The 24,953-nt window shown below is 34.4% G+C and overlaps 1 protein-coding gene across 2 annotated transcripts in view; it reads right to left on the reverse strand.

Annotated features, from left to right (window-relative positions):
- Nucleotides 1–23,466, reverse strand: part of LOC106867638 (cryptochrome-1-like) — a 34,238-nt gene extending 10,772 nt beyond the window's left edge. For both annotated transcript variants that reach the window (XM_089363652.1, XM_089363653.1), the window contains exons 1-7: nt 22,734–23,466; nt 8,982–9,090; nt 4,933–5,075; nt 3,505–3,689; nt 3,109–3,197; nt 2,046–2,186; nt 908–1,078 (exon numbers count right to left, since the gene is read on the reverse strand). In XM_089363652.1, the coding sequence (XP_089219778.1) occupies nt 908–1,078; nt 2,046–2,186; nt 3,109–3,197; nt 3,505–3,689; nt 4,933–5,075; nt 8,982–9,090; nt 22,734–22,903 (1,008 nt within the window). In that variant the 5' untranslated portion in view covers nt 22,904–23,466. The remainder of the gene's footprint in view (nt 1–907; nt 1,079–2,045; nt 2,187–3,108; nt 3,198–3,504; nt 3,690–4,932; nt 5,076–8,981; nt 9,091–22,733) is intronic.
- Nucleotides 23,467–24,953: the final 1,487 nt, after the last annotated feature.

Below are 24,953 nucleotides of genomic sequence, written 5' to 3' on the forward strand. Positions count from 1 at the left end.
AACTCTAAACAAAATTTTACAAAGAAAGTTTCAATAATAATCTTTAAAACATTTTAAAGAGATAAGATTTCACTAGAATTCTTCAGTTTCAAATGAGAGAATGTAAATAAAAAGTATATATTCTGAGTCTGCTATATTAGCACTATATATTCACCAAAGATGGTAAATCTCCCTTATAATAAGTGTGTTCTGGTACCAGTTACCATGATAAAATCCTATCAGAATCTGTTTTCAAATCTAAATAATACAGACTCAGAAATAAATATTATATCACACTAGCCGATGTCATGGTAACTGGAATCAGAACAGAATTATTATAAAAGAAATTTACCATCTTTGGTGGATAAATAGTGGTAATATAGCAGACCCAGAATATATACTTCGAGTGGTTGGCATTACAAAGAGCATCCAACTGTAGAAACCATGCCAAATCAGACTGGAACCTGGTGCAACTCCCTATATACCAATTTTGAGTTAAACCATCATGAAAAACATGATGATGATGATGATTGAAGTTGCTTCATGAATAGAAGTAGTTTGAAGTGTGTGTGTGTGTTTATATTTATGGGACAGTAATGGATGTAGCATAGGTATCAAATGACAGAGCAGTTAAAGTGTTGGATACAAGTAGATCTTGCAATATTTCTTCCTACTCTCTGTATTCTAAGTTTAAATGTCACCCCATCACTGTCAAGATTTGCAACCAGCAAAACGTGTCAGCAATTTGAAAAATTAATGGAAACTTTAATCAGAAGATCACCACCACCACCACCAGTCATCAGGTGTAATACAGAAACACATACTGTGACAACATTTACCATCACACCATTGATAAATAACTGTAAAATGCAAAACGGATAAGCTACTTCAATATATGCGATATAAAAAATGTTTGACAAACCCTCACCTCTGCCCATTTAGCTAATGCTTCTTGATTTGTGTCCCAAGGAATCTGTACACAGACTGGATTTCCCAGCATCTGATCAAATCTAGGATTGTTTGAGGCAACTGTATAGAAGAATTCTCTCCAGAGAAGTTGACCATGAAGTGAAAGAGGTGGTATATTTTTCTTTTTGATCTGAGAATAGAATACAGGAATAATCAACAAATATTATATAAATTATGATAACAAAAACATTCATTTTAATTGGTAAATGTGAACACATTTCAACTTCATCACATTTCATTTAAATTTCACCATAACACTCCTAGAAAATTTAATATCTCACATCCAACATACATACAAACACTTAGTATGTATTCAGGTCATCATATTTCCACATGAAACAGATCAGAATACTATGTCTAACAACTTTCAAGAGACTCTGAAACTACTGTAAATGTTCTAAACAGGACAATCATTGCATGATATACATATATTAGTCACAATATACATACATTAGTCATGCAAGATATACATACAGTAGTCATGTCCTTCTTCCCCCAAAAAATTACTTGTTAATTTTTACATTCATGTACATATATTCTATGTTAATATCTTTCCAACAACAACTGTGGGACCTTTTGAAATCTATATGTCTAAGATTCATGGATATGCTTACAAAATCAAAAAACAACACAGCACCCATGACTTTCAGAAACATTTTTTTACACTCAGAATTGCAAAAACATGGAATAAACCACCCACATCAGTTGTAAGCTGTCAAGACACTACATCTTTCAAAACTTCCACACTTACCGAAATTCACCAACAGTACACCTGATGTCCCCTGCTTTTTTTTTTTCTTTTTCCTTAAATGACTCACTTTCTGTGCATTATTCTATGTACTGTTCATGCACATTTGGCTACTTTTTCTGTGTTGTAATACACATAAGCATTGCATACAGTAAGTTCACTGTGTGTGTGTGTATGTGTGTGTGTGTGTGTGTGTGTGTGTGTGTGTGTGTGTGTGTGTGTGTGTGTGTGTGTGTCTGCATGCACGCACAAATGGTATTTGATATATTATGTATATAACCATCTGTTTTCTGCAGAATTACTTACAAATCAGTGCAGCAAAAGAACTCAATAAAAAAAAACAACTCACTTTTCTGTAGAGTTCTGTGAGTTTCCAATAAAATAACCGCGGAGATAGACAACTAAATCGTAAATAAGGACTTAAAGCTGTGTGACTGGGAAACATAGATTGAGGTGTCATTTTGGGTTTTTCAAAACTGGCAACCCATGCCTGTAAAAGGAAAACATAAAATTAACAAATAAAAATTAAATATTAACCCTAAAATATCATCATTAAGAGAATTTTAAATAATATATCATTAAATATGACTGTACTCATAAAACATCAAATATATATATATATATATATATATATATATATATATATAGGGTGTAATGAGTAAATTGTTACCATTTATATTTTTAATTTTGTGCATGTGCATCGTTTGCTTTTGGCTAAGGTTTCAATATTTACCTGAAAGAATTGACAAGAAAGCCAATCTAATGTATTTACTCACAAAAACTATGATATAGTTTACACAAGATAAATCTGGATACACATTTTAGTGGTATTGATGAAGAACTAGTCTTTGAATGTATTCATGCTACATTCCTCACAAAAACATTTGGTAGTTACTTCCAGACATGGTGTGTGGAATGTGTCGACCATTTCAATTAACCATTGTAAACAACTTACACATGCAAGTGCTACCAGTCAAGAACTCCACATACCAGCAGCCAGCAAGTGCATGGGGTCATCAGGAGAGAATGCACGCCGTTTCGAAGCCTACTTTTTGATGGCATCAATGCGCACCAGCCCCACTCACTGATATGAGGCCATGCTTGCTAGATCAACTGGTTAAGTTAATTAGTTCTTTAGAATTTCACATTAAAGTCATACAAATATTTCAAAAAGAAATTTTTTTTCTACTTGAGCCAATTGCATCACCATCCATGGCAATTATTCTATCACAATAACAATATTAAAGTAATGATTTTATTAATAATAATCTTATAGTAACGATTCTAGTAATAATACTGTAGTAATGATTCTAATAACAACACTAATGATTCTATTAATAACACTAAAAAACGATTCCTATAGCAACAATACTAACATAATGATTCTAAACAAGTAAAATATGTTGACTTACCTTGCGTTCTAAATGTCTGTCTAGTCTTGCTAATGCTTCTGATTCTCCACCATGAAAATGTGCCAAGTCAAGGCCTTCTGTCTCAAACCCTACAAGAAATAAATATAAAACTTTATATCAGAAGAAAGTTGGTTTCCATTCCATAAATACATAGAAAGTGCTCAGTAAGTGTTAAACCTCTATGGGAAAGTTGAATAACATTTTTTTTTAAATGCAACCAAGAATAATCCATCTAAAAGATAGCAACATCGACTTCATTGTAGATATCCTTCAAATCAAATCAAAGTAATCTAACAAGCTTTAAAGTATTTTTTTTATCATTTTAACATATGAATCTATGTATTTAAAACATATTATGAAACTGGGAAAGAAAGATAATTATAAATAAAAACTAACCAAGATCTTCTAATGTTGGAACTCCATATTTGTCATCATGATCACTGGAAAGTGGTGTTTGACAATTTCCCCAATCACTGGCAGTAATAATATCTAATGGTTTTGGTGGCATTTTCATATTTTCTAGAATTTTCTGAAATTTGTTGTATGTTAAAGGTGGTCGACCACCATTTAAATCAAGGATCCTGAGAGAGAACAAAAGAACAAAGTTAAATTAATTTAAAATTAAATTAAATAAAATGGCTTTCAACATAGGTCTGATTAATTAGGGCCAGATCTTTGAACATAGGTTTCATTAATTAGGACTGAGCTTTGATTGCAGAGATGTGCTTAATTAGGAGTTATTTTTCAACAGATCATTTTTAATAAGGTGTGACATTTGAACAGAGGGATACGTAAAGAGGACTAATTTTTCAACATAGGAGACTTTTGAACACAAGGTCTCCTTAAATTGAACAGAGCTGGATTGAACAACAGAGAGGGAGCTTCAATATAGTCACCGAACCTGCTAGAAACAACAGTTAAATATTTCAAATCCCACTATCATTTTCAAAAAAATGAAATAGTTCAGTCATTTGTGCTATATATCCAATCCCTTATATTGCTTTAAATTGTGCAAATTTAAGTGAGGAAATAAATATTTTATAGAACAGAAAACACTTATTACTAAGGACAAAATGAACTGCCATCTGAAAGACCTGCATAATTTACAAAAGAGAGATAACCAGATAAACTGCAAGTAAATTGCAATAGAATGGCTTTTCTCCACTTGTCTTAAATTGAAGCTTGTATTTCATCAGCTTTCAAAGAAAATTTGCAATACCTCTGCCAAACATCTTTCATCAGAGTGATACAAAGAAATAACATGGTTTCATCGAGTTGTTTAAAAGCTGCTGTCTGTGAACATTACATTAAAAGAAGTATTTGACAACTGTATTTAATAAAAAATAGAAAAGAATAATATTATCGCTAGCAGTAACTACTGTCAAGTACTTACATCATAAGATCTCCATATTCTGGAGACAAAGCATCCACGGGTGTGGGTGGGTGGGTGTGTGTGTGCATGCATGTATGACTGCTTAAATTCTGCAATGAGCTGATCTATGAACACTGATGTTTATTTACTTTCCTCTGACAACAAATCAGGGAGTTCAAAGGGCTTTCAAAGTGGAATGAAAACTCCCTTATTTGAAAAACAGATAAGAATTGGCTATTAACAGGAAGACCATCGGGCTTCAAAACAATGCTTCAACAGTATGTATAAATCTAAACCATGTTAGCATGGGAAAACAAATGTAAAAAGAACAAATGTATATAAATATGTATATGTTTATATTTATATACACACACACAGAAACATATTACACTGGGGTCCATATTTTAAGAAAGACTAAAAAAAATACATGAATAAATGTGAATGGTACTAACTTTTGAGATTCATATAATGTGTGGCAGGTTCTAATGATCACTTCAACACCAGCCTCTCTTGCTAACGTACAGATGGCATTATCACGGTCTTTTCCAAATGGCTCAGGATCATCTTCAAAAGATAGTGTGTTGATATTCCATTCCTTAAAAAGAAAAGAGAAGAAAATACCAACAGGTATTACTACAAATCCTGAAAAATGTGAAAGATTGATGGCGTTCTCAAAGATAGTAATGACATACAATACAACTGCACCATCCAGAGCCAATTTAAGATTTTGATAATCCCTGGGCTACACATGCTATGGTGATGCAGGTCTACAAGTACTACAAGACCCTTTGCTAGAGGTACTGTGATGACATTGGACTACCTATACATACCGAGGGACTAGCGGGGCAGGGGTTTCTAAACATCGGGCTACAGACCAATACCGGGCTGTAAATCATTTGGGTACTGGGCAACACAGAAAGAATAAGTTCTTAGATTCTATTTCATTTTATTTATTATTGCAATCTGCAGGGTGTTTTGGCATTATACACTTTATTGGGTTTTGTATTGTGTACTAAGAGCACTTTGGGTCACATGTACAGCTGTGACCCTCAGTGATATTTTCAAAATAACTTTTCACATAATCCCTGAAGCACTTTGAGCTACAGCCCCTAAACTAATACCTTAATCTAGCATTTTTAACAACTCAGAATCAAAACAAGGTCACAAACTCAGTTCAACAAGAGTATCTATATACACTCTTCTAACATATATAAAGTACACACACAAATTTTGGCTGACCTCAATTCCCATCACCATCTTGAGTGAACGGATCACAATTGTAATAATTAAAAATAAGCTTTAAATTCCATACAAATGGTATTTGAACTTTTTGAGCAGGGGAACTATTCTTTCACTGCCTTTCCATACCATATCATAGATTTCATGATGTAAATTATATTAAATCAATAAATGCAAGGTCCAATAGTTTGTTTTCGAATAAAATACTAATTCTGGCAGTCTAATAACAAAGAACAAGTAAAATGTGCAAGAAGGAAAAATACATCTCCACGGGGTTCATTTTGAAAGTGCATTTATATCTAAGTTTCAATCTCACATAAAGCTGTCCTATTCTTTATATTTCTCAATTTTTATACATGTCAGCAATTTTACAAATTTGGCATCCACCACCATCATCATCTTCCAGTTCAGATTCAATGTCAGTCTCCACTAATTAAGCTGACATGTCAGACTCCAATCATCAATGCAGTTGCTTGAGTTGTTTCTATTTTTATCCACAACAGAGATAAGCTAATCACACCAGAGAAAATAGAAACATATAATCACTGCCTGCAGCTAATCATATTTCTGAAATATCACTCCAGCTGATTGCTTTACAAAACAAAACACTGCTAATCTCTAAATCCTCACTAGTGGTTCATTCTCTGAATTTTACTGTCCCTCCTTTTCCATGACTGCTAGAATTATAGGGAGACACCAGAAAGAAAAATATTTAAAGTCATGGATATGGTAGATTATTCTTAGTAAGCCTTTCATTGATGACATATTCATGTATGTCTTAGGCAAGTCAACTTATCATATCTTCTCAAAGTAATATACAGTTCATAAGCTGTTGAATTCAGTATTAATTGCATTACTGCTTATAGCAATGAGATTTTCTTACCTATAATACGCATTGAGATAGGTGGACTGAGCCTGTTGAAAATTTTAAAGCTTTTGCTCCAGGAAAATGCAGTGTTGGTAACAGGATATAAATCACTAATCAATCAGATAGTTTTCCAATAGCCTATCAACACCCTCAAGATGATGGAGATTATGGTGGTGGCTGCATAATTACCACACCTGCCACCAACAGCAACACTGTTTCAATGTCTGTCATTCCATACCCCTATGTGTTTGATGGGTTTGCAGCACAGCAAACTCCCTCTCATCTGTAATATCTGGCCTCACCATTTTCTCACTGATCTTCCTGTCATATACAAAGTTTTTCCAAGCATCACCATTTTACAAATACACTCTAAGATGCTCAGAAAGTAAGCTCATGCACACACACACACACACACACACACAGACACACACACACACACAAACCACATGTAGGGTGTCCACAAATTATCTTTACAACTTCCACAATGTATATGTACACACGCTCACACATTTTACTAATAGAGCTGCAATTTTCCTTTTATTAATATTGTTATTTTTAATTGAAAATTAGACATTAATTTGGAAGTCATTATTAACTTTATTTTAAGCAAGAGCAAAGGCTGATGGAAAGGTCCAAACAGATTTATGCACAAACAATTTTGATTTAGAGAAGATATCTACCATCATCTGCCTATCCCTACCATTACCATCATCTACCATCATCATTTGTGAATATTTAAAATCTAGACCAATGGTTCTTAAACTTTTTTGGACTGCTGCCCACTTGGCACTCAGGTCACATTCCCAGTGCCCCTACTCCTAACTCATCACCACAAACACAGAGCATTTTCTGCAGTAAATTCAAAACAATAGTATTTCACAAATAAAACTTAACTTAATTAACCAATTATTTTGTTGTTTTTACATCCACTGCCCCCTTTTGGCCACCCCTTTATCACCTCACTTTTCTTCAATGTCTCCCTGGATCTTTCCACTTCAGGAACCACTGTTCAAGACTATCGTATGATAGATTAGATTGCAAAAGAATATATATCATCCAGTTATTTCAATAATTTAAAAAATTATTGTAATATTTATCAAAGTTTGCAATACTTAAAGACCTTTCTAAATATTTACACTTCAGTAAAATATATAGAATCAATTAATTGATCTTGTATCATTAGAAGTATCTCTGGAAAGGTGATCAGCTCCACTAACTACTAAAAAATAAAGAAATAGCAGTTGTAACAATTATGTAATTTCAAACAGTATTTAGTAAAATCAGCAAAATAGCTGTCACTTGGAATTGAACCTAAATAGCAAAATTTGATTCATCAGGAACTACCATTTATACTTCAACTCTCAACATATGTAGTTAATTGGCAATACAGAATGTAGAGTCATAAGATTTTAAATCTAAAAGCCAAATGTTACTCAACATCCTTATTGTCAAGGTCCCTTATGTTGTGTTAATCCTTGTCACATAAAAGCTTCAGAATGAAACAATGCCATAAAACCAAGAAACAAAAAGAGATTTAAGTCTGCTGTAATACAATAAACTTTGAAACAGATAAAAAGGACAATAAGTAAACTTTGACCAGAATAAAGATGAAAAAATAGCAAAAATATGATTATAATCTTATTGTTTATATTTTTTCCTGTTTTGTATTTTTTATCTATTAATAATTTACAGTACAGTTTATTGGTGAACAGCAAGAACTAAGCTGTGACTAACCCAATTTCACTTTACTCGGGCTGTTAATGCTCTTCAAAAATTCAATAAAAACACAGCTCGTAATACTTCCTATTTTCTCTAAAACAAAGACGTTGCACCTATTTTAAAAAACAGAACAATTCATAATTTAAGTATTTACTTTATTCTAAAATATTTATTCGCCAAGAGTAAATATCAGTGTAAAAGTTATGCTTTAATCAATATGATCATAGAGCTAAGCTTTGAATCCAGTTGTAGCCATTTCACTTCAACTTCTTTGGCCATCAAAAAGATAAAATATTGAAACTAGCTGCTCAGAAGTTAGTTCTTCTGCAGATGATTTGGTACAATTTAAGATAGGGAGAAGTGGTTTATTTTTCGTAGTTACATTTCACCTAACAGTAGGAAAAAATACAAAATCATCACAGAATGTGACTTGTAATGTTACTTTCCCATTTAGATGTTTGATCTTTATTTTTTGTAAAATCACTAACAAGGAAAGGTATTCTTTATTCCTTTAAAAATATCAAGCATTTAGTGTCTAAGATATTATATTTTCAGGTAAAATATTGGTGCAATAATTTTACATGGCTTTCAGTTTGTTAAAATTTTGTGTAGATCATTTAGGAATTTTACCTGAAATGGGCAACATGGGCGATTTAGATTTCAAAATAAACTTACTTTAAATAGCTGAGGAAACATATTAGCAGGTTGTCCACGGATTACAAACAAACGGGAATTTAATTTCCGTAATGAATCATCCAAATCTTCCAGGCAATTCAATAGAAATCTGGAAAAAAAAATTTATTATAATCAATGAACAATCAGTATTGATAATATTTGAACAAAAATATTCATTAAAGATTGGAAAAATGTGCAGAAAAAGATAGAACAGGGAGTTACATTCCACCAATCTAGTTAGTGCTTTATATGGTTCAAATATCAGCACAAGGCCAGCAAGTTCAGAGGAGGGAATGAGTTGATTACATTGACCCCAGTGCTGAACTGGTACTTATTTCATTGACCTCAAAAGCATGAAAGGCCAAGTCAACCTCGGCAGAATTTGAACTCAAAACGCAAAGACAAACAAAATGCTCCTCATGTAACAAAAGTTACATGAGGAGATGAAGGCATATCTTGAATTTTTTTTTTCCTTAGAGGGTTTCTGCAGGTAACAATTTACAGAAACTACTACAATTTACAGCTCAGACAGGAAACTGATATCCAGGAATCAATATCTTGTCAAAATATACGAAAACACCTACATGTAACTAAACTGTATTCAACCTACCTGGGCAAGGTGATGATGACATGACAACAAGTAAAAATTATTCACAATGTACACCAACAATCATGATATTCTATCACCAAATTCATGCAATAGTTATATTTTCATTATTTTTATAATGGACTAATTTTGATACATTTCATCAAAATTTCTGATTTCTAACAGGGCTGGGAGATACACATAATATATATTATGCTTATTAATTCATTTTGCAGGATTCCTGATGTGAAATCATGTGTTGAAACAGATATTGTTGTATTTCAGGATGGTCATTTTTTTTTTTTTTTTTTGCCAAATAAGCAGACACACTATATATTTTTTCTTCACTCGTTTATTGCTGTTCTTATTTTATTATTTTAACTCGTGTCCATTGCCTGGAAATTTTTCATCACACATCTGTGATCTCTTCAGCGACAATGGACACGAGTTAAAATAATAAAGTGAGAACAGTAATAAATGAGTGAAGAAAAAATATATAGTGCATGTTTATTTCGCAAAAAAAATGACCATCCCGAAATACAATATATATATATATATATATATATATATATATATATATATATATATATTCATTCTCCTAAACTACTAACATGCTAAGCACTTCAAACCACTGGTAATGAACCTCATTCTTTTAATTCTCCCACATGTAAACATTTTCATTTCACCTATATCACTAAAGGAAAGCAAAAACGTACCCTATTGCCATTTGCAGCTAAATGAAAGTCCAGAAGAAATTAATTGGTATCCCCACATTACAGAAGTGATGTATCCTTGAATTCCACATTACATCAAAATTTTTATGAATACAACACAAGAATTATGTATAATAGCGCCATAGTTATCCAAACAGATTCCATGACATCAGATAGTTATGCAAACACTAGGACTCCAGTTTGTTTCATACAGTTGTTCCTTTTGCTTATGTTTTAAGTTTTCACATTTCAAAACAATAACTTATTCTATTATTTAGGTCTTGAGGAAGAGGTGGTGACATGGTCATTACAGGTCAACCAACACCAAAGAGATTGAGGTTATTAACATGCTGTTTAAACTGCTATGAGCTAACATCTGCAGGAAAGATATGTGCAAGGTTTGGAGATGGACATAACATGGGCGATGGGAAGAGGAGAGATGAAAGAGTCAACATGAAACTAACCAACTCCAAAAAGCAGAGACCACTATTGTAACAATCAACAGAGAGAGGAAACATTATTTCTGTGGGCCAAATGTTACACAATGCCTAATTGACTTCAGGATTATCAGTCAAAGATGTTGGTGTGTATAACAGTAGCAACACCGTCCCAACGTGGGAACAGTACTTTTTTATAATGAAACATTAGGAATTGTATTTAAAAAATTGTTCAAATATTTTGGGTACTGGAGAAGTATAATCAATTTATTGCAGATACATTTTAACAACAAAATCTTATGTGGACCCTGGTTGAGAACCACTACTCTAGTGTCATTAAATACTCATATACTATGGTTCATTCAGTTGGTTCCAGTTCTCTCTTGTACAACTGTAATTATCATCATAATCATTCGACATTTGATAGCTTCAAGCAGATTTCTACTGCATCACCTGCTACACCTCCATATTGCTGAAGTGTATGCAGTATTGTGTGTTCTTTTTTGTTGTTGGGAAAGTGCAAACTCTTCCCGTTATTGTATTGCAGCCATTTGTTTTGTTATGCGGTTTGGTTGCATTAGTGTTTGTACTGTGTGTTGTGTGTGTAACAGGAGTTGAGATCCTAAAACCAAGGTGCCACATAAAAAACATTGGTGAGGGTGCTGGTGCCATATAAAAAGTACTGGTGTCATGTAAAAAGCACTGGTGATGGTGCCACATAAAAATCACCCAGTACACATTGTAAAGTGGTAGGCATTAAGAAGGGCATCCAAGAATCCAAGCCAAAACAGACTATGGAACCTGGTGCAGCCCCTGGCCTTGCCAGTTCCTGTCAAGCCATCCAACCCATGCTAGCATGGAAAACAGGTGTTAAAAGTTGGTGGTGATGATGAATGGTCAAGATATTCAGTTTCAGTTACACAATATTAATCAAATGTATTTTGTTATTGCAAGACATCTCTGTCATCAATAGTCAACAGGTAACCACTATGGTTTTAGTTACACAATTTTTTTATAGTTATCATAATCTAGTCCAGGAGTCTAGAAACTAGAAAGTCTATCCCAGCACTACAACTTGACAACTTCCAACAAACTAAGTGGTAAAGTATTGTGAAATATTTTCTCAAAAATATTTTATTTAGGTCAGCAGCTATAAATAATAATGATATAACAAAATATAATTTTAAACAAAATTGTAGCACCACCATCCCATGGTTTAGTGTAGTGATTCTATGTCAAAAATGCAGCAAGTATTTGTAAATTATAGTGTATGATGGGGAGGAGTTGATACAAATGATTTTAAAGCAGCAGATTAAGTGACTTAAGCCTACTCAGTGTTTGGCTGGCTGCCTCTAAAAATGTTACCACTAACCTGGTCTTCTCTCCAGTAAAATATTGGTTTCAAATTTTGGTACAAGGCCAGCAATTTTACAGGAGGGGATAAGTTGATTACATCAACCCCAGTGTTCAACTGATACTTATTTTATCCACACCAAAAGGATGAATGAAGGCAAAGATGACCTTGGCAGAATTTGAACTCAGAATGTAAGGACAAACGAAATGTCACTAAGCATTTTGCCTCATATGCCAGCTCGCTTCCAGTAAAATATTAAAGCTGGTTGAATTATCTAACTCCTCTCATAAAAAAAAACTTACAATCATAACTTTCCTGTTGGTTTGCATTTTTTAAACTTGATTTCTCAAAATAAACTTATCCTTTTCTTTTAATAAATCTTTTGATACCAACTTGCCTGAGGCTGCTGTGGTTGTACAACATGAATTTCATGATTTAAAAAGTAAGCTAAATTAAAACATACCAGCAAACTTACATTACAAAGTAATTTTACTAAATTCTTCTTTGTTAACGCAGTACAGCTGTAAAAACAGCAGAAACATTGGATATATTTTTTTCCTGTCTGAAGGGTAATAATACCCAATCTTTCTGCCGTTTTCATGGTTATATTGCATTCAAAATATTACCTTCTTGTCTGTATAATACAATACATATTCAATGCTTCTAAAAACAAAATAAAAAGGCAGTATATTCCAACAGAAAACATGGGAACATAAAGGCCAATTTTTCACACTGAGAAAGGTACCACTAATTGTTAAGGTTGTGATTTTGGAAAGATTTCACTGCCCTGTTGACTAGTAATTAAGCTGCATATTCATTATGCAGATAACATGACTTGCAAACAATAACACCACCACTGTAATTAAAACACTAATTAACACAATTAGAATATCACTTCGTTAGTTGAGAAATACATTTATTTTATCTTCTTTGTTATGGACAGGCAATGTAGAGTTCAAAACCCAATTTCAGTTCTTGAGTTTTACTTCACAACACTTAAGAACCACTAATAGTTTCTCCCTTCCTTTAGTTGATGAATTTAATTAATCACTAAGTGATAGCAGCCAAATTTCTTTCAAATCACACCTATCTTTCTTAAAACATGAAAAGAAACATTAGACAATAGAGTTCAAATAGTGTGTCTGAGAGAAAAAAGATAGGATGGTCACAAACTGGAACACCTTTGACAGTAAGTGAGGTCTGTTCCATCAGTGTTGGACCTGGACACACATTTCTTTTTAGCCATAATTTTCAAAAGGGACCCAATGCTTAAAGTGTGAAAATCACTCTTAAATATTGTTTCCATATTATCACATTTCTTTTTTCTTCTAAAGCAAAAGAAAAACATAAAAATTTCATACTATTTTGAAGTTGTAAGGTAGAAAGAAGTAACTAGTAAAAAAAAAATTCATAATTCAGTGGCCAAGTTGGATTTGGATGAAGAAAAGTCCCTACCAATTTCCCACAATGGCATATATATATATATATATATATATATATATATATATATATATATATATATATATATATATATATATATATATGCCCTAACTCTTCGAAATGCTTAGTTTAGAATAGGGGCAGCTGATGAAGGAAATATTCTCTATGTGGCCTGTTTGTTTTCTGTGCTCTGTTCATGTTCTGTTTTTCATTTTGTCCACGTTTTTTTTGTGACGTCCTGTACCCAGATATGCATCTATAAATACATGTAGATGTAGGTATGTACATACATGTACGTTTATATGCATATACTCACATATTTGTATTATTATTATTATTATTATTATTATTATATATATATATATATATAAAATATAATATACTCCATGATCGAAACTGCAGTTTTCATGGGTGTAAAGGATAAATATGCATCACATTCAGCTGTATATTTTTGGGAGTACAGTTGAATATTAGTTATGTGATGACACTTGATCGCATACGTATTTGATCCTAGCACTCACAAATTTATAACTCGGAGTATCACACTGAGGAGAATAATAGGTGAATATAATTTACATTAAATTTGAAACGCGTCTGTGATTAACCGAAGTCGTGTGGATTCATCATTTTTCTTTTTACCTACATATAAAAGTGTGTTGTCTCAGAGATTTCTATGGTAGTTGAAAAGACATTAGTGTCTATTTCTAATTCAGTACATGGCAAGGCACTTAGCTGACCCCTGATTATAATTATGTATATAATCATAGAATATTTTGTGTGTGTGTGTGTATATATATATATATATATATATATATATATATATATATATATATATATATATATATATATATATATATATATATATACACCCTACACTTCAGTCTGTCAAGCCTGCATAGATAAATACATTGATGAGTGAGTAGTTGTGAGTGTACTAATGACGTCGTAATGTACGTCAAATACTAACACAGCGCGGTCACAAACTTATTCAGGTTTCAGTTAATCTAAGAAAACCTGTTTTGGTTTTTCAATTTCATATCTATTTTTGAAGAACTTTTGACAAACAGTGGAACGAGTCGTTAAGTGTGTGTGCGTGTATTTTCTTTTGCTTGCGTCAGCCATTAGACTGCAGCTCTGCTGGGGGAACAGCTTTAAGCCTGGTACTTATTCGACTGGTTTCTTTTGCCAAACCGCTAAGTTGTACGTATGTACGTGTGGTGCCCTCTGGCTATGGCCGTTAATACAAGGCAATAAATGTGTGTGTGTGTGTGTGTGTTTGTGTGTGTTCAATGCGTCTCAGAGCTGCTGATGTCCCCTCCCTCCCAAAGACATGGTACCTCCCCTTTCTCTCTCACACTACCACCAGCTGACATTTTTCTCTCCCTGACAATTCCTAGTCGTTGCTTTGAAGCTATTTCTCATTAGTATTTCTATTTACCTTTAATCTAAAATACCTGTAATTAAGGACTTAAAGTAATATAATCATCAGGTATAGGCGTGGCCACTGAACGTCATGACCAAGGAAAAGAGCATAGAATTGGGTGGGGTTCCCTGAATCCTTGTTTCCCCGTTTCATGCAACAGCGCTTACAATTCTGAATATTTTTCCAAACATTTCAATTTTTATATTTTTCCCTACCCCATCATCATCAATTCCGTGCCCTTTTCCTTTCCCATGAAGTAGCAATAGCCATTCCAAAACTCCGCCCTTAATTCAAAACCCCTAAAGTAAAATGTATGAAGACCATAACTTCCTAACTTTATAGTGCTTATTATAGAAAATAAATCCTAATATGAGAGGGAGAAAACGGAGAGAAATTAAGAGTTTTCAGAAGAAAAAAAAAAATCAAGAACAAGACAGCTAAATGCCATAAAAATCTATAAAACAAAATATGGCAAATATGACATTAACTGAGCTTTCAAGTTAATACTTGAAAGCTCAGTTAATGTCATATTTGCCATACTGAGATAAAAGGAGGTCAGCACACATCGACTTATTGCTGACATTAATCAACGAATTTTCCCACCATTGAAGTAGAAGGAAATAAGCGATGGAAAAGCCTTCAAAGAAATAAGTAAAAAAAATAAAGGTTTCAAATTATGGCAAAAGGCCAGCAATTTTTTTTAAAGGAGGGGTAAGTCGGTAACATTGACCCTAGCGGTACTTATCGACCTCGAAAAAATTAAAAGCAAAGTTTAACTCGGCAGAATTTGAAAAGCCGCTAATCATTTTGTCCGGTGCAGTAACGGTCCTGTCAGCACACAACCTTAATAGGAAAAACTAATAATAATGATTTTTTTTTTTTAACGATGATAATAGGAAGGAATTTCGTTAAAACAGAAGTTTTAAAAGTTCAATGTTAGGTAAAGTTAGAGAAGAAGGAATAAAAATAGCTGTAAATTTGTAAGTTGCAGATGGGTAAGTATTTTGAAATCGCTTAAACGGAATAAACTGATAATATATAAATGGGGGTGGGGCAAAATGAGGTAGTTTTACTTATTTTTGACTGAGACAATATATTTTTTTACAAATGTTCACTACCTTACAAAAACTATAACAGCTAAGCGAATGGCCTACCCTAAATGTATTAACTGCAATTATAACATAATTTGATCAATATTTCAGAAAATTATCGCCGTTCTTTTTGGGCTGGACCAAAATGAGTAAGCCAAGATAAATTTGCCGTTTCAATTCTCCAGAAAAGAAACATGCAAATCCATATCCATCAGAAACGCAAAAAGAGAAAAAAAATAATAGCTAGGCAAAATGAAAGATGAAGGTTTTTAATGGCACATGATACGAAATTAATGAAACTCGACTAAATAAAAAAAAAGAATTCAACATTAAATATTCTCTAAAGCTTCTTCACGATCTGCTGGAGTGTTCTCTTGGTGGTGTATTTAGCCATTACTCATTTTACCCCATTTTAGACGTCAATTTTTGAAACTTGAAAATTATCAAATTAGAAAAAATTGAGTTGGAATCCAACAGAGAAAAGAATATTGATTGTTAAACACCATAAATTATCCAGGTATTTTATTACAATCAATTACAATTATCCAGATATTTTATTACAATCAATTACAATCGGGCGGAGTAAAAAATTTCTTGAAGAAAGAGGACCTGCCACCTGATTTACGTTTCGGATTCCCTCAATTTCGACAACTATGCTGACAAATTTTTACTCCTAAATATAATGTAGCAATACAAAATAATGCAATACTTGCAATGTAATGATTTCAAATAGGCAGGGAAAAAAATAACGAGAAATCAAAAGCTACTCATTTTACCCCGATTAGAAATTTTGCCTCCTCTTACCGTGCTCTAAAATAGAGAATATTTTATGCCTAAATAATTCAAACTGTGCATCAGATAGGCAAGTTGGATAAAAACTTAGGTAAACAGAAACTTTAAATATTGAATTTCACAGGAAAATTTATTCGAATCTAAGCGAAATATTCAAATTTCAGGGAAGAAAATGAAAGGCAAAGTAATAACATTCTTAAATATTGTAATAATTATCTAATCTATACCATTTAATCAATTTGACAATTTTTTTTCCATCGTATTTAATTAACCTAATTATTAATTTGCTCTTAAGCGAAAAAAATTCCTACTACAAGTTCACCTATTTAGTATTTCTTGAGTATTCAGGGGTTTTTGTTTTGTGTGTTTTCACATTGGAGATAAAGACAAATATCACAAGCACTTTTAACTCTCCCAGCTGTTTAGAAATATAGTTTATAATAGCTGAATTTGTGTGTGTGTGTGTGTGTGTGTGTGTGTGTGTGCGTGTGTGTGTGTGCGTGTGCGTGCGCACCACCAGCTTTCGATAAGATATATCATCATCGTTTAATGTCCAAGTTCCATGCATGGGTTGGACAGTTTGACAAGATAAAATGGCCCAAGGAATGCATCATGCTCCTGTGTCCGCTTTGATAGGATTTTATGGCTGGATGTCCCTCCTAATGCTGACCACTGGGTGCGTTTTGTATGCCGCCATCACTAACGAGGTTGCCATGCAGGTTGCAAGACTACAAAAACCCGAGGGTCCAGCTTATGCAAGGAGGTGAGGGACGAAAGTATGAGAAGGAACCAGAGCAACAGAGGTTTCTTGCTGGAGAAAAGTTACACAACTCACATTTTAGAAGAGAGGGTGGGAGTGATCGAGTAAAGTGGGAAGAGATAAAAATAGTGGTGATGAGGTATCAGGGTCGGCCTTCATAGTATGAAGTGGGTACGAGTTAGTGGGGCAGAAGGACCAACAGTGTGGATGGGTGGAGGTTGCAAGAGAGTAGGGGGGGGGCGAAGAAAGTAGGCGACCACAAATGATGTAATAGTTACTGAGGAAGTATATGTCGAGAATGGAAATGACATGAGAAAAATGATGTGGAGGTAGCAGGAATGGGTGAGGAAGAGAGAGAGAGATAAGCATGATGAAGGTGAGAGGCATATTTTGATGGGGGAACCAAGTAACATCAAGGAAGAGCTGCAGTTAGAGAGATGATGAGTGGTGAGGTGAAAGGAAATTAGATAAAAGGCTCTGTTGTACACATGTACACACAGGGTGCTACTAGAACTCAAGTTTCACTAAGTGGACCAGTCTTTTTAAGAAACGCATATGGCTAAACATCCCAGTCTTCTGTGAGGTTCAGGGTCCTGACAGATCAGCATTGACAATGTTGTTCCATGTCTTCCAGGGTCTCCCTCTTCCACAAACTCATTGACTTTACACAGCTGTCCTCATCCATATGCATTTCTTGTCCATACTAGCGCAGTTTTCTTTCTTGCACACTACATCCAAATCCTATTTTGCTTTGTTTTTCTTTCAGCACATTTCTACTTTGTCTTTCATGCATACTTATATTGCATATCCAATGAAGCATGTTGGTTTCATTTCTTTCCAATCTTCTCAAATCCTCTGCATTCAAGGCCCATGTCTCACTACAATACAGCATTGCAAATTTTAACAGAAGTGTTATACAATCTGTCCTTCACTCTGAAGCAGCAGTTCTCAACCAGGATCCCTATAAGATTTTATTAAAGTTTTATGTGCAATAAATTGGTTATACTTCTATAATACACAAAATATTTTAATTTTTCTTTATACAATTCCTAATATTCCACAATAAAAATAGGATGCTTTTAGACATTGAATGACTATGAGGGTCCAGTAAGAGTAAACTAGGAACCAAAGAGGTCCAAAGGCAAAACAATGTTTGAAAACCACTTCTCTAAAGGAAAAGACCTTTGTTGCTTGCAGTGGTAGCAGCTTCCTGAACTTTTTCCAACCTATTCTTACTCTGGCTAGTATACTTTCAGAGCAACCACCTCTCTTGCTAATTACATGTCCTAGATAACAAAATCTATCAACTACTTCAAGTGAACCATCCAGGCATTTAAACTGACCATATCCAGACCAAATTTTCTATTTGTTTTATGTTAATCCTGGACAGATCTGGCCTCTCACACCTACCCTATAACATCATTCTAAAAATAAATAGTCACATCATGAACATCTCAAAGCTACAAGATAATACATGATTAACTGATAAAAATGTAAATAAATAAGCATTACATTTGACAAAATAATCTGGATGCTAATGGGTTAAGTGAAATTATTTCCAGGGTGTTTATACTATGTACTGCACCAGTGCATCTCCCAGACATAAAGCTTACATTCTGAGGGTCTATCTGATTCCACTATACCTCATGTGCCCACAGCTTACATTAGGCACAGCATATGGAGTTTATACCTGCACCTGTCCTACATATCAAACAAGGCCATTTCTCTGAAGATACCAAAGCTTTGTCTTTATTCCTACTTACTAAAAACTTAGTCTTTGCTACATTTATTTATATGTCATAAGGTTCTGTCTATGTGTCTAGCATCCCATTAAGTGGATGTTTGATGATTCTTCCCTTGGGTAGATAGATATGATGGTGGACCAAGGAAGAAATTCATCATCCTTTCATGTTTACTTTGACAGGATCAAACAGGTCAGAAGACAGGTCTTGCTAAAATGTCTGTTTTTGGAATGGTTTATATAACTGGATGCCTTTCCTAAAACCAACCACTTTACAGAGTGTACTGGGCACTGTTTTCACGGCACCAGTACTAGTGAGACCGCCTTGTTACCAGCAAGACTAAACTAACATGAGCAATATTACACAATGGTCTTCCTTGACTATGCAAGAAATTAAGTGAAGAAACCTCAACTGTCTCTAAATTTGATGGAAATTTAAATCATGGCAAGAGTTCATCATAAATCGTGCAACCCTTCAGGAGTTAGCAAACCCAATGTACCATATCTTTAGTCTTTTTTGCCATTACCACCAAAATGTATTAATAAAATTAGCACCAAAATATTGCAGCCATAAGAGTTGTTTCTCAACTGCAGTTGCCATTTGTTGGCCGAACGTGTGCACGTATGTAAAAATGTATTATGCCATGTCTTGGTGCACATGTATTTGTAAAATGTGCTCTAGTAGGTAGATACATGCAAAAATATCAACTCGTACATGTCTACATGTGAGAGAAAATGTATCAATAAAAATGTTATACAAAAACTTGCACAAGTGCATACATGTCTGTATGTAAAATGTGCTACAGTAGATCAAACATGTACAAGACCAAGTAAGACATGTTCATCTACTTGTCACTGTTTATCATGCTGACTATTTATACTTTGTATGTCTGTGTCACAATATCATGCTGACTGTATATACAATCTGTGTTACACTATAGCATGCTGACACTTCATGTGTTTATGTATGCATCGGTGTATCAACGTTGACCGTGTATAATGCTAAGAGTCTGTCCATGATAATTAGTACAAGTACATACCAGTATGTTTGACAGTGTATCTGAGTGTATGAATAGTGTGAGATTGTTGTGTATATATACTGTTGTATGTTATAGGTGGGTGTGAGAGAGTGATTGTCGCACGTGTATGTATGTGTGCTTTTCATGTGAACATTAGTGTCTCGTCGGGAGAAATTGTCAAGAGAGATAACTCTGGGGAAGCGGCCTGAAAGAATTTTATTTTTAAGATAACTTGCAATATTTATTTTGTGTCTGGAGAGAGTCGTTCTGTTTTAATGTGTTATTAACACACTCACCGGTTCGATTTCCAGAATAACATTGTCTTAGTATCAAATGATATGAAAATTAAAATCGGCATCAATTGGAAATTGAAAACTTGTACTTTGTGCATTCAGATGGTCGGACTTCACCGTTTTCTTTCGACTGTTCTTGCTTTAACAGTGACATATTTTGTCTCCTAAATTATTTGTATTTAAGCAATTAAGAAAAGAGTCAACGACTATTGAAGAGGTTGCAATAAGCAGCGAAAATTTTAGGAAAATAGGGGTTAATGTTTACTTTAACACCCAGCAACCAAAAGAAAAGTATAATAGGTGTAAAAAGAATGTGTATTAAACAAATATGAAAACAAAAATTTGCACCAAACTAATCGGGGGATGGGGAGAGGATTTCGGAAAATTCACAAGATCCGATTTTTTCCCTAATTTTTAAGAAAATGGATATCTTCAATGAAATTTTATATAAACACCTTTCAAACAGCATATATTACGATTATAAAGAAATTTATGGGGAAACTTTTTTCCATTACGCTCAAGCAAAAAAATAATTTATGAATTTCTTTCTCTTCGAAAGTCCTCTCCCCATCCTCTCGGAAAAAATTTTCCCCGCAAATTTCTTTATAATCATAATCTATGCCGTTTGAAAGGTATTTACATAAAATTTCATTGAAAAATATCCATTTTCCTATGAGGAAAAAAATCGGATCTTGTGAATTTTCCGAAAGTCCCTTCTCCACCCCACGGTTCGTTGGCGCAATTTTTTTCAAATTTGTTTAATACATTTTTTTTTACACCTATTACACTTGTTTTCCTTTTCGACTACCGGGTGTTAAATATTTCTCCTACTTAAGTAATTCCAATAAATAAGGATTTGTGTCAATACCAGATATAAGGCAATGTTTTGTTATTTTTTGTTGTTGTTTTTTTAACTCCAGAAAAGGAAAAAGAAAGTATAGTATGGCTCTCTTTCCTGAATACATATCTCACAAAGGTACATAAAATAATAAGTAGCTAAGGTCCTAAACTTAAGACATTACCTAACCACGCCTGACAACCAGAGTTAAATGGCTAACATATTCCCTTTAAGGCAAAGCTAGCATAAGTTAACTAGTCTTAATGATGGTGTAAAGTAATGAAAATAAAAACCTATAATAACAACATTACCTGTTATAATAGTTACCGATTTAGGTAAATTTTCAGAGGCTTGGGGGTGGGGAACTGGACGACAGTCAAACCCCCACCACCAAAAAAATTCCGAAAGTTCAGTCTTTGTGGGGATGATTGTGGTCCAACTCCACCGGCTTGGGTAAGTCGATACCATCGACCACAGTGCTTCACTGGCATTTTAATTTATTCCCACGAAAAGATGAAAGACAAAGTTGACTCCAACAAAATTTGAACTCAGAACATCAAGTACCAGAGTAAATAATGTAAAGCTTTTTCTCCAATAGGCTAACGATTCTGCCAGTTGCCATAAACTTACCTATAACCACGTATTTATTCGTTTCGTTAATTCAGGGAAGCCACTTTATACATACTGGGGATCTCATTTCTATTTAGTCAGAGATCACCGACACAGGCTAAAATGTGAGTGATATGATTTCGAAAAACCTGAAGATCTCTCTCTAATGGTGTTCAAAATTAAACCAATTCATCAAAGTGGAACCACTTTAAGCCTGATGGACGTATGTTAATGGCGTCATGAAATTCAGGCGGAGAGTTTGGGAGTGATCATTATACCTTACAATGATTTTAATATTCCAGTGTTTCACAAAATGAAAATGGCGATTCTGAAAAAAATAATAGTTTTTCCCAAAAATTTTAATTTTTCACATTTTTGCTCCTTTTTCCTTCTCCAAGCAATATGGGACTTTGAGGAATCTCGATTCCAAAAGTCTGTCGAAATTTGATAGTTTAACTTTTACAAAATGAACTAGTTTGTCAATATCGAGGGAAAAAGTTAACGAAAAATTATGACAACCTTAACAAACGGTGATATATTGTAATCAATGTCATAGGGAAAGAGTATTCAAATGAAAACAACAACAACAAAACTTTCATTTTTTAAGGTTCGCCCATTTCGGTACACAAATTAACAACACTGAAAATACAACTTACCCCCATTTGTTAATTCCAACTTGCGAGGATCCAGCAAACCATGGGTCCAATGTGTAAATACAACGAAGAGTTGTGGCACCCTTCAAAGCTTCCATTAGCGCCGGGTTGTCGTGAAGACGCAACCCTTTGCGAAACCAATGAATGACATGTTTACCCGATTCATTAGACATAATTGGGATGATGGTTTTTATGTAGATATAAATGCAATATTTGTTATTGAAAACTTGCTGCAGATGGTATGAGATTTATATAAAATAAATAGATAATAATGTGTTGTAAAGTGTGCAAGGAATTTAGATAGAGAGAGAGAGAGATGAACACGAAAACAACACTGATCAAATATTCCAATAGATATAAAGAATAAGTATTGTGAATAAAAGTATAATCCAAAGGCTTTCCAGTGAATATTTGTTATGACCCAGACTGGTCACCGATTGTGTTGTGTAGTAAACGCCTCATTGTTGATGTGATTTGGATACTTATTTGAAAGGAAAAAATGTTAATCCTAAAACCGAATATCATAAAATATATCCAACTTCGCACTTGCTTTGTGGTTGTCTTCTTGCTATCGCTTCGACTTGCAGTCTTCATTCATACATTCACGCACGTTGTATGTTGTTTGTATAATGTCTGCGATGATTAGGAATGAATAATTAAGTCCAATATGAAATCATTGACTTAGTGTAGAAGTGATGAAAATGATGAGACACCCTAAAAGACATCAAGTGTGTGTAACGTTCTTAAAAAAAAGAAAGCATAACCCCGACACTGTTGGCGGAGTGAGGGAAAGGGAGGGATATGATTAGTCGGTGGGGAGCACGTGATTTACTAAAAGTCACGTTGCATCGTCCGTGTTAGTGGTTGTGAAATTCACCGTTTTACTACACTGCTGCTGTGAAGTGCAGCCTATTCATTTAATTGACTTCGTTTGTTGCTTTCCTTCTTCTTCTTTTCATGTAGACATACTGTGTAAGTTTGTCGAAAGTCGTCGCACTATATTATTTTGACAGTTACATTTAACTTGTTGTTTAGCAGCTGGTCAGCTTTGACTGAACAAACTTAGGATCAAAGACCTAGCCACAACCACCTTTTTATTTGTTCATTTAAAACTACATGATCCAATGCATGGAACCATTTTTTTAAAAGTTGATAGTGTGTTTTAATGTGGCTGCTTTCCTTATTGATTGTATGTGTATTGTGTGTGGAAGAAGAAGAGATAGTGCTCATGACCGTGCAGGTCGTTAATGTTCTACTTAAACGGTTACAGGTCAACACCTGCGGGGAAACATGAGCGAGAAGAAAATTCTAGAAGGCTGACGTTCGGGGAAGTAAGGACTGAGCATAATGGCTAGTGCAGAGCCAGGTAAATGGACGTAACAACAGTAACGAGAGATGGGCGCAACGAGTGAGTCGGCAGTCTCGGAGGTACAAGACAAGCCAGCACCGTGAAACATATAATTACGGTGGCGATAGAAAATAAAAACACCTATATGGGCCAGTGGTTGGAACCTATCAATTAGTGATTGCATCTCAATCGAGTGACCCTTTTCTGATGCGAACTAGCACATCTATATGCAAAGCAGCGACACCGTGCCAAATATGGGACCAAGTATTCTATTGTGGCCCCCTTTTAAGCTTTGAAGAGTATCAGCAGCAGTTTGAGACTGAAATATTTCCTGACTTTGAAAAGAAGAGCCAGTTTTTGAGATGCAGCCCTAGCTATGATAAGGTGCTTTCGCCAAGAGAGATCCTCAGTAGTAGTTGGGACTAGCATTTGGAGCATATGTGAAGGCTCCGACTGAGTGCTGCCTATGTTTTCGGGGAGGTATGGTGTATGTCTGTTTTCTTCGTATGAGTAGTGCTTGAGATTTGGTTTTAAGTTGAATAAGATTGGTTTCACCGCACTGAAAATGCTCTCGAGGTCTCCGTTTATGGAATCAAGGCAGATTTAGTATGTGGCGTTTAGGTTGCGTGTGGATGATGCATAACCGGTGAAAGTTAGGAAGGATTGAAGGGCCACAAAGTTTGCAAAAGTATGGGCGTTGTTGAATGTGGCGCTAAGTAGGTTTTGAAGGAAAAGAGTGAGGGTCAGAACCGAACCCGGGTAACATCAGAGTTGACTGAGAGTGGTACAGGAACAGGTCTGTCAACACATGCTACAATACTGGATAGCGCGACCAGATAGGGGGCTACCGATCGAAGAGAGGAGTGGGGCCCGTA

The sequence above is a fragment of the Octopus bimaculoides genome, chromosome 15 (assembly GCF_046866305.1).
Source record: "Octopus bimaculoides isolate indiv1 chromosome 15, ASM4686630v1, whole genome shotgun sequence".
In the NCBI taxonomy this organism is placed as follows: Eukaryota; Metazoa; Mollusca; class Cephalopoda; order Octopoda; family Octopodidae; genus Octopus; species Octopus bimaculoides.